At 36.4% G+C, this 11,132-nt stretch overlaps 1 protein-coding gene and 1 long non-coding RNA gene across 5 annotated transcripts in view; one reads left to right on the forward strand and one right to left on the reverse strand.

The window, feature by feature from the left end:
* LOC106056921 (spermatogenesis-defective protein 39 homolog) overlaps positions 1–11,132 on the forward strand; it is a 34,036-nt gene that overhangs the window by 19,130 nt on the left and 3,774 nt on the right. For all 4 annotated transcript variants that reach the window (XM_056023735.1, XM_056023734.1, XM_056023737.1 and 1 more), the window contains 10 exons: positions 5,426–5,562; positions 5,658–5,685; positions 5,991–6,064; positions 6,219–6,309; positions 6,494–6,628; positions 6,784–6,825; positions 7,642–7,731; positions 7,871–7,957; positions 8,650–8,739; positions 9,353–9,457. In XM_056023735.1, coding sequence (XP_055879710.1) covers positions 5,426–5,562; positions 5,658–5,685; positions 5,991–6,064; positions 6,219–6,309; positions 6,494–6,628; positions 6,784–6,825; positions 7,642–7,731; positions 7,871–7,957; positions 8,650–8,739; positions 9,353–9,457 — 879 coding nt within the window. The remainder of the gene's footprint in view (positions 1–5,425; positions 5,563–5,657; positions 5,686–5,990; positions 6,065–6,218; positions 6,310–6,493; positions 6,629–6,783; positions 6,826–7,641; positions 7,732–7,870; positions 7,958–8,649; positions 8,740–9,352; positions 9,458–11,132) is intronic.
* Positions 4,687–5,192, reverse strand: LOC129925155 (uncharacterized). Its single transcript, XR_008776934.1, has 2 exons — positions 5,024–5,192; positions 4,687–4,916 (listed from the first exon to the last, which is right to left on the reverse strand). It is a non-coding gene; the product is annotated as an uncharacterized LOC129925155 (long non-coding RNA).

The following is an 11,132-nucleotide window of genomic DNA, read 5'->3' on the forward strand; positions in this document are numbered from 1 at the left end:
CAGTAACCTTTAGTAAGATCAACCAAAGTAAAATATTTGGCCTTATACAATTTGTTAAACAACTCCTCCTGCTCAGGTATCACTTCAGCCGGGATCTGAGTTACATTATTAAGTTTTCTAAAATCTATACATGGTCTTAACGACTCATCTTTCTTTTTAATAATGACTACCGGGGCTGCATATGGCGAGTTCGTGGGACCAATTATTCCCAACTCAAGCATACTGTCAACTTCTTGCTTAACTTTATCCCTCATATGTATGGGAACCGCGTATGGCTTTAGTGCAATAGGCTTTGTATCTGTTAACGTAATAGAAAATTTCTCTACCTTTGCTCTACCAGGCGAATCTGAAATGATATCCCTAAACTCATTTAGAACATCATCAACCTGATTTCTCTGCACAGAACTAAGATCGGGGTTTATTTTGACCTGCGCCAAGATATTCCCGTCTGACTTCTGGCTAACTTCCAACGTTGGAATGTTAGGCAGCGCATCTTCCTTAGACAACCCTTCAGTATCTGCGTCTTCGTCGCTCACGACAGACACCATATTGGCTGATAGAAACTTATTTTCATCACCAATAGTATTAATACTAACTACATCATCTACTTTCCCTACCCGACAATGATACTTCATAAGCCTATTAATATGGTACATTTTCATCTTCTCGTCCTTCTGTACAATAAAGTTAAACTTTGACATTTTTTTGACAACCTTATACGGGCCCTGCCAAAATACAGACAACTTATTTTCTCTTTGTGGTTTTAAAACCAACACACAATCTCCCGCTTCTATGTCCCGATTGGATGAATACTTGTCGTACTGGACTTTATATTTTCTTTTATTTACTTGGTCATTTTCACTAGCAATAGCGGTAACGACAGACAACCTTTCTTTCAAGTCCAATAGATAGCTAAATACATTTTTATACTCCGTTTCTTCTTCCCTATTTGTAAAAACTCGTTTTAAAATAGACAATGGACCCCTCATATGCCTGCCATAAACAAGCTGAAACGGAGACACACCAGTTGTCTCATTAGGAACTTCCCTAAATGCAAACAATGCAGCAGTTATCTTTCTATCCCAGTCCCGTGGGCTATGTTGGGTGACCTTCCTAAGGAACGACTTCAAAGTCCCATTTAGCCTCTCAATTTGACCATTCGAGGAAGGGTGAAACACAGTGGAGTGCACCGGTTTAATTGAGAAAAACTCACACACCTGGTTATACAGTTCGGAGGTAAACTGACCCCCCTGATCCGACAATATTTCACAAGGCAGTCCGATTCGGCTGAATATGGTGGTTAGTGCCTCGATTACCGTCTCTGTATTTATATTACGTAGTGGAATAGCCTCCGGCCATCTTGTAGCAATATCCACCAAGGTTAAAATAAACCTGTTTTTATTTTCTGATAGCTCCAATGGGCCAACAATGTCAATGGCCACCTTAAAAAATGGGGTGGAAATCACATTCATACGACCCAGTTCCACTCTGTCACAACGACGTGGTGTTCTAGCTTTCTGACACACATCACACGATTTCACAAACTCTTTCACATCCCTGTCTAAACCTTGCCAAAAAAAATATTTATAAATTTTGCCTTTCGTTTTCCTTATTGAAAAGTGACCCGCTAGCATACTCTCATGCGCCGTTCTTAACACAAGCTCCCTCTTAGACGACGGTACAACTAACTGTCTCTCTTCCTCACCACATTCTCCCTTAAATACTCTATACAACAATCTATCAAATACTTTAAATTCTACACATCCATTTTTCTTATTGTCCACACAGTTATCCACCTGCCGCTCCCAGAGATCTTTCAACGACGGATCACTCAATTGCTCACGTAAAAAGTCATCACTTGTACCTAGAACATCACGACAATCTTCCAGCACTCCACTGTCATTCATAACACTGTCATCATTTTCTCTCTCTTTCATCGCCCTAGTTACAGCAGCACAACCAAGCTGACTGCCACCGTTCAAATCTATATTCCCAATAATTAGGTCTGCCACTGGATCCCTAAAACATGCTACCACAAACTTACCAACAATATATTCAGTCTCAATGTAAACGCACGCTAACGGGTAATCTCTCACTGTCCCATCAACAAGTTTCAACCTATAACTTCCAGGAATCATATCATTCTTTCCAACTAACGAACTCCTAATACCTATCACGCTTGAACCAGAATCTTTCAGCACAGACACAACTTTACCATTTACTCTACCACTTTCAAACTTCAACTTGCCTACCGATCTGTCACGCAACGATTTATCCACATAAGATAATGTTTCTTTTTTACAAGGGGAAAAAAAATCAAGACCCTTTCCTAGGGAACAATTGCAACAATTTTGCACATCATGTGGACCACTCAGTCACCTGTATCTAATCGGTGGGCCAAAGGTTCTGTTGTTATAGTTGGGTCTCGGTGCGTACGCCCCTGTACCACCTGACCTTCCGTATCCGTTATCAGGCGGACGCCCCTCAACGTCATAACTTTGCCGTCTCGTGCTCGTGCCGCGAATTCTGCGCCCACTACCATCAAATTGCCTCCGATAACGCCCTAATGAAACATTTCTATTTGGGTGGGAGTTTGCAGGGGTTGCGGGTGCTTTCTTAGACCTTCCATCCGCAACAGGGATGGAGCTCGCTACTGGCGAACGTTGAGGGCATTCAACTGACTTGTGGCCTTTCATGCCACACCCGAAGCAAACAATCACTTTTCTTTCAACGGCCGGGCCACGATTCACTGCTTCGCCACACGCCGCCGCCACATAAACACTTTCTTCTTTAGCAAGCGACGCCCCCGAATTCGCGACTTTAAACCCCTCTATAATGTCTAACATGTTCTCCACAGTGTTTTGCTTGTTTAGAACAAGTTGTCGATAGACCTCCCCTGAAACATTTTCAAGTATCCCGTCTTTAATCAAGAGATCTTTGATCTCATCTACTGTCTTTCCTACCTCGGCCATTTTGCACCAGTTGTCCAGCGCGGTCCTCCGCTCAGTCACATACCCACGGAAGTCATTCTGCCGTGGTTTGACCCGGTGGAACCTTTTGCGGCATGTCTCCGCATTGATGTCTGCGTGGCGGAGAAGTGCCGTTTTGACATCCTCATACTTGTCGTTAAGGAACAGACTGTCCCTCAACATAAAGTTTTTGAGAGATGTCGTCAGTTTGTAGGACAACAGTAGGGCCCACTCTTTACTCTCAATCTTACACCTTGCTGCTACGGCCTCGAAGTGCGTCAGGTACGCCAGAAGATCGTCCTCTTCCTTCATGCCTTGGAAGTTCTTGTCTAGCCTGTCCAAGACACTCTTTTGTCGCACCTCAACTGCCTGACCTACCACTGCACCTGCCTCTGGCGCCGACTTCTCTTTAAGCCGTGCCAACTCCAGTTCATCTTTTCTCTTGAGCTCCTCTCTAGCATCTCTCTCCTTCCACCTCTCGTGTTCCTCACGCCTGGCCTTCTCCTCCCGTTCATGTCTAGCGACTTCATCCGCCTTCGCCTCTCTTCTCAACCTCTCTTCCTCTGCCTTCGCCTCTTTTCTCAACCTCTCTTCCTCAGCCTTCGCCTCTTTTCTCAACCTCTCTTCCTCCGCCTTCGCCTCTTTTCTCAACCTCTCTTCTCGCTCAAGCCTAGCCGTCTCTCGTTCAAACTCCTCCTTCTTGGCTCTCTCGTAGTCAGCCTTCTGCTCTGTCACATACCTCTCCAACCTCTCACCATCATACCCGAGAGCACGGCCGTCACTGATGAACTGGGCGGTTAGAGTCAACCTCGTCTCCATCACACAGACTATTAAATAATACTTACAGTCTAACTATCGCTAACAAAAACCAAAGTTAGATCATAGAGATAAAAAGGAAAAAAAAATATATATTATTTCTTAATTACAACGGGCTAACTGAAATCACGGGCGCATCGACAAAAACAGGGCCAAGGACTTATCTGCTCAGTATCCCGCGTCGGAAGAAAGTCGCCTCACTCCAGGCTCCGCAGAAGAGAAAAACCACTGACAACCAAAGCCACTGGAGCAGACCAACGGTTCTAACTTCAGGACGGTTCCGGTACACCAGCCAGCAAGACGCACAGTTTCAGGTCGATCCCGTCGACAGGCACTCGATCCACTCACACGTTGCCGCTCAGAGTCAGAGGATTCAGGCGTTGGTGACAATAAATAAAAGAACAGGTTACAATAGTTTCAAATAGTAAATATACACTCTAAGTTTCTCGATACATATTGTGAACTAATCCCATTACGCAAAATACAACGAATGCTCGTCTAATCTATTTAGTGCTGCACAACAGCAGACCGCTTTAACATCATAACTGTATTTACAGATCACTTTAAAATATACAAAACATATCCATTATGTATCTGCATTTTATACTGGCCCTAGCGGTCAAATCAAGGACACAGAGGTCACAAAGTTGACATTTACATATTGTTTCCCAGAGCCCCCATTTCTGTCAGGTGTGTTTTGTCCTCGCGCTCATCTAGGGTATGATGTACTCCGCCGGGCTCCCCACCTGAGCAGTGTTTATTAGCTTTATGCCAGAGTTATAATTTAGCCTCGGCTCGTCTGCCTGGGCACCCCTAACAGTCTAGTAATCAATTTATGCAATAAATATCTAGGAACGAATAAACCCAATATTAACGTATACTATTGAATAACAATATTGCATATAACAACAAAGGTTTAATGAGTTAATGATATATATGATATTATGAGGCATACATTATGAATAAATATCAATGGCAATTACAGATTACATTCAAAGGGCTATAGCACACCTTAATCTTCGTGTCATAGTCAATCAGGCTTCACAACGCCAACCCAACGCCAACGGGCAATAGTCAACTACCAAGCCTACAACTCAGACTTGACTCCAACAGAGTCCCAAGCCTGCGTCCCTAGATAAGAAAAATACACACTCCTTTGATACCGCCATTTTCACGATTATTAAAGAACCGATTGTAAAGCTACGACATGTAGAAGATAGTACAATAAACTAACTTACCCAATACTGGGGAATAACACCACACAGATAACTCAATCTCAAGGCACACCAAGAGAACACAAAGAGACTCATCTCAAGGCACAACAAGAGAACAATGACACCAATATAGCGCATCCTTAGAAACAGAACTAATAAGACCTTATGGTGCTCAAACAAAAATACCCTACCAGATGCGCACGACAGTAATGGTCATTCAAATCCTTGTTTATAGTGAATGTTTAGTCTTGCATTATTTTCTCAATGGACCATAATGTCTCAAAGGGAATTGGTCATGGACAAGGGCTACTCACTCCAATTAAATATATATTATTTATTGAAGTCAGCATCTTAGAATCACACAAAAAAAAATAATTTTCTGCATTGTAGTACTGTTAAATTTGAAGTATCTTTTACATCCATTAGGCAGTTTTATTCTTCAAGCAATCTGTGACAAGCCAGATTTTTAATAGAGAAATTCTCTCTCGTCCAGTGGCAGCCAATCATTATTTGTCTTACTTGAAATCCCATTTCGACACATCTGAATACATCAATACTTTATTGTAAGTATATTCTTGAAAGTGAGCTGTTCAAATTTGATAGTTAAAATTATAAAATTCTATTGGCTCAAATAGTAACTTAAACATGAACATTTCAGGTTACTTGGAAGAAATGAAGAGGCTGCTGTAAGTTATTTTTAGCATTTTGTTTTTCAATATAATTGCTAACAAAATTTCCAAACAGGCTTTCAATGTTTTGGTAAGATATGTAGTCAATAATCCAACTAAGTTAAAAGCATTATAATAATTAATTTCACTTTGATTAATATTCTGTGGTAGTAGTGAAGTATTGAATTTTAATTATACTTTTAGATGTAAAAAATGTTTTTTTCTCTTCTAGAAAAGATAAAATAAAAAAAAAACATTTAAAAAATGTTATTGATATTGATCAAATGTTTTTATATTGTAAACTAAATTTGTATTCACATCAGATGTACAAATATAAAACTTGTGTTGCCGCACCTGATGTTTCAGTGAAGATTTCAAAACTTAGAGACTGTATGAGGTACTCCATCTTATCTTTCTTCGTATTCATGTATTTGGGTTAAAAAAATTTTGTTAAAATTATCTCCTTACTTAGTTTAGCTTACTTGAGGTACCCCAAGCTTCATTTTATTGGCATTTACTAATAATGCATTTTGTTTCTCTGGTTTCTGAAGATCATTTTTTCAAAATGATTCACAGTTGAGTTTTGATTCTTCATTAGTAGAGCAATATATTGACTTGTTAGAAAGGCAGCGACCTATTGAGGTAATCACTTGTATAAGAAAACCATGTTGTTGTTTTTTTGAATATTTTGTGTGTGTGTGTTTTGATAACATTGTTGTTATTGCTATTTAGCACTCTTAGGACTTTTTATATGTTAAATGATTTTTTTTTTAGAGTTGTGAAATCAACTTTTCGAAAGCATATTTTGTCAATGTGTATTAAACAGGAAACTGATGCCCAATTGGAATCATCTGGGAAAAGTACATTGTTTAGAGATTTTCCCAGGAAGAGGTCTTTGCTAGACATGCCTGTTGTGACTACTTTATACTACTGTTGTCTCTATCATTATGATTTAGGAGAAGTAAGTTGTTGTTTTTAATATTATCAGAATCAACATTTTATCCTAGAAAGAATAAATAGCAGAATAATAATTATCTTATGAAATCCATTTCATGTAAATCATGTCAAATAACAATAAATAAAACAATAAAACAACACTTTTTCATTTATTTTCAGAATTCTCTTGCAAGCCCATTATCCTTGAAGAAACGGCATATGGTAAGAAATTATTGAGCAAAACTATTTCTTAGAAAATTTGTATTTAAAGTTGTGATTTTATGAAAATTTCACAAACATTGTATAACTTTTATAATTTTTTCTTTCATATCACACCCCTTAACTACAACTAGTCCATGTCTCCTACCTTCTAGGCAACTTAACAGAAACAAACAAATTTTGCCTTGAATTCTACTGTAAATTTTTTAGATGATGTTCTCTCACAATGATTTCTTTTATACCTAATTGACGTTTTGATTCTTGCATCATCAAGCTCCTTTTTTTTACCTTGAGTTAAATAAATCATAGAAATCATTTGCTTACAAAGTTATATATACATATATGTCCTTTGAAAGGATGTAGTAACTAAATGCTTTCCTGACTAACCTACACTTCTCCTAAAGTTTTTTTTTTTTTTTGCCGGTCATCATTAGCTTTATAAGTATTAAAAAAGTTTGTTAAACTAACATAAACTTACATAAAAGCTAAAACTAACTAAAGGACACATCTTTATGGACATTTTGTACTCAAGCTGGCTGGTCGTGGGGTTTGTGCGCTAGACTGTCGTTCTGACTTATCGATGGTTCCGGGTTCAAACCCTGCCCGCTCCCATCCTCCATCGTTCTGCAGGAGGTTTGGACTAGGAAGTAAATTATCTTCAACTCTGAAAGAACATCCAAAATCTGTAAAACATTTTACAAAACAAACATTTAACTATAATTAGATCTTCAAAAATTCAAGATCATTTGGTTGAAAATACATGTACATTGTCTTTATGCCGGAATCAACTTCATTTCTCATCATCTTTTTTTTGTTTAGATTTCAGACAAACAATTCTTATGGACAAGTATTTCTGCCAGGGCTAGACTTCGTAATTGGAAAGATATTGAAGCTTTATTAACAACTAAAGTATGCACTTTTTTAAAAAGTATTTTTGGTTTAAAATTAATCTAAACTAATTCTTCATTATATGTTTAATTGCTATTTTTTTGTTTCAACTTAATCTAAACTTTATCCTATTTCTCATTATATTTTTTTTTATTTGTAGAGTTGGTTTGGAGGAACAAAAATGAAAGCTGTAATAGCCTTTGAGAAAATAGTCAATATTTTGCATAGAAATGGTGCCCCACCTGATGTGAGTATATACCTATTTTAATCATCATTAGGTTTATGTGTACTTCTATTTCAATGAAAATATTATTTTATGTTTTATTTTTTTTTTTGTTTTTATGTTATCAATCATTTCTAAGCCTTCCCCCTCTTTTTTTTTTTAAAATAAATATTTTAAATCTGGTTATAAAGTTTGTTGTTTGTTGCTGTATTGTTCTTATTTCTTTAAGTTATAAACAGATTTGTTCAAATCATGTGACACAGCGTGTCAAAAAACATTCACTTGAAATTATTCTTGAGTATTACAAACAAAACATTGACATTTCTTCTCACAAAATTTGTTTGAATAAGCTGCTCAAGTTTTGTATATTTCACATCGGGAGCTATACTCACCAAAATATTCATTTGAGTTATCATTTAGTTTTACCTTTAAAAAAAAAGCTTTCGTTAATCTGTAAAAATAAAAGTTTATCTTATTATTGAGATTTGATTTGTGTAAATTAAAAAAGTTCAGGCAACATATTCAATTCTCCATCTTTTTACTTGAATAGCTAATGGAAAGAAAAAATTTGTTTTCGTTGGCTTACACATTGAAGAATGGACTTACATTTGTCCTTGTTTCTGTTTTAGGGCATTTTTTGGTTTATGAAAATTCTTTATTTTCGTGGATGTTTAGACCTGTCAATGCTCTTAGTTCTATAAAATATTTTGTTCTAGGTATTAGATAAGTATATATCAATGATAGACAACCTTGAGCAGAGACTCAGCGTGGCCAAAAAAGTGGAATGTCACAAAGCAGTAGTAGATGTAAGTAATGTTCTAGATTTGAATCAGTTCAATTAGATCTTTAATACATTCTACACCAGTGTTTCCCAAACTTTTTTTTTGACAGAAGACTTCCCACATTCTGAGCATTTAGTAGTTCAAAGAACACCTATTCAGGCTTAACCCTTGTGTTCTATGGAACACAGTTTGGGAAACACTGTTCTACACTATTCACTCATAAATGAAATACATTCAAATCTTTTCAATCTTACATGAAAGCTATTCAGTAATACACAAATACATTCAAATCAATTCAATCACAGTTAATTCAGTAATACATGGAATATATTCAAATCAATTCATTGTTGTAATCCATTCATGTATGTAATAAATTCTCATGAATGTAATCAATTCATTAATGAGTATAATAAATTCTGATGAATGGAATCATTATTACAAGTGTAGAACTTATAAAGATTCTTTTCTATTCTGCTTCATATTTTTATAAATATAAAGTATTTGATGTTTAGAAAAAAGCTTGATTATTGGGATTGATAATTACTTCTACCTTTATTGCTGATTTGGCTTCAAATAGGACAGAAAATGTTTATAACTTTTAGATTAAAAACCAACATTTACAAATGTGTTTTCACAGACATTAGTAGCATTGAAAAATAGACAGGAGCTAGAACAATATACATCTAAACTGGAACGCTACTCTAAAGAAGGCTTGTATGCTCATGATATTTTAAATAGCTCTGTAAGTATTTTACCTCCTGTTGTGTTAAGCAGATATTTTAGGAAAATCATTGTGTTCCCTATTATTATGTATTATATTTTATCTAATATTATGTTAATATATTATACTAATTATTATGTTATTATATTATACCTATTATTATTTTATTAACATAATACCAATTATTATGTTACTATATTACAGACCTGCCTACATATATATATATATATATATATATATATATATATAATATTAGATCTCGATGTCATGATTAGATCTACAATCTAAATCTAGATCAATACGACAATACAATAGAGATGATATCTAGACTAGATCTGGATCTATGTCTATATAATTTATAATGAATATAATCTACTAATCTACTCTAGATCTGGGCTCAAGTGTTACCGATGCCGTGGATCTATTCCTGTATAACAAGTTATCTAGATTCTAGATCTAGAATCCAGATCTAGATCTAGACTTGATATCTACAATGTCACTCAATGTGTTTTGAATCGATAGCACTTCGATATTTTTTTCTATACAAATGAATACGGGAATCAGGGATTCAACATAATTAATTTCTACTAATGAACTTACAAAAAAAAAAAAAGTCACGTTGGTCACCGTTTGTATCAGCTAACTGACGGTACCAACCTGGTACCAACCCGCCACTCCCTCACTCTTGCGTTCTTCATTTCTAGACTAAATCTAATTGCTATTAAGAACCAATCAACGTATAGATCTGGACACAATGTGTTCCCCCACCTTTTCTGTTACCCCCCCCCCCCTCCAGCCCAACAGGACGGCTTAGCGTGACCTCCGTGACCGCTCGTAAGCTAGTCAAGAGAGGGGGAAAAAAAGGATACGAAATGCATAACGCGACGGGTTAAATGCGTATTTGCGTATTGACTGTCATTTTTGGGAGATTTTGCGTAACGAATACGCATTTTGCGTAACGGTAGGCAGGTCTGATATTATATTGAAAAACATAGTTCTTAATAGCATGAATGCTCAAGTGAAGAAGTAAAGTTCCCCTTCAGACCTTGCAGTCTATAGGGCAGATGATGTAAAGGTCATCTGTTTTTGTGGCCCATGGTTAATGAGGGCGTTATGTGGCCAGCACAACAACCAACTGCCTTTCCTCCAACTAATGCCAGGTACCCATTAGAGCTAGGTGGACTCAGTGGCACTCAAAGATCCCAAAAATTAAAAATCCCATTCTTCACCAGGATTCAAACCCGGGACCCCAAATTCGGAAGCCAAATACTTTACCACTCAGTCACACACCTCCATGAATGTTTAAGGGAGATACATTTTAAGTGTTATTGAGTTGTATATTATTGCATTCTATTGAAAGACACAGTACTTAGTTGCATGAATGTTTAAGCCATTTTAAGTGTTATTGAGTTGTATATTATTACATTCTATTGAAAAACACAGTACTTAGTTGCATGAATGTTTAAGCCATTTTAAGTGTTATTGAGTTGTATATTATTACATTCTATTGAAAAACACAGTACTTAGTTGCATGAATGTTTAAGCCATTTTAAGTGTTATTGAGTTGCATATTATTATATTCTATTGAAAGACACAGTAATTAGTTGCCTGAATGTTTAAGGGAGGTAGTATCTTGATAATGATATTCAAGTGAAAGTATGAAAATGAAATTACATTGAAAACAATCTATTTTCAG

This window comes from Biomphalaria glabrata, chromosome 3 (genome assembly GCF_947242115.1).
Source record: "Biomphalaria glabrata chromosome 3, xgBioGlab47.1, whole genome shotgun sequence".
NCBI lineage: Eukaryota > Metazoa > Mollusca > Gastropoda > Planorbidae > Biomphalaria > Biomphalaria glabrata.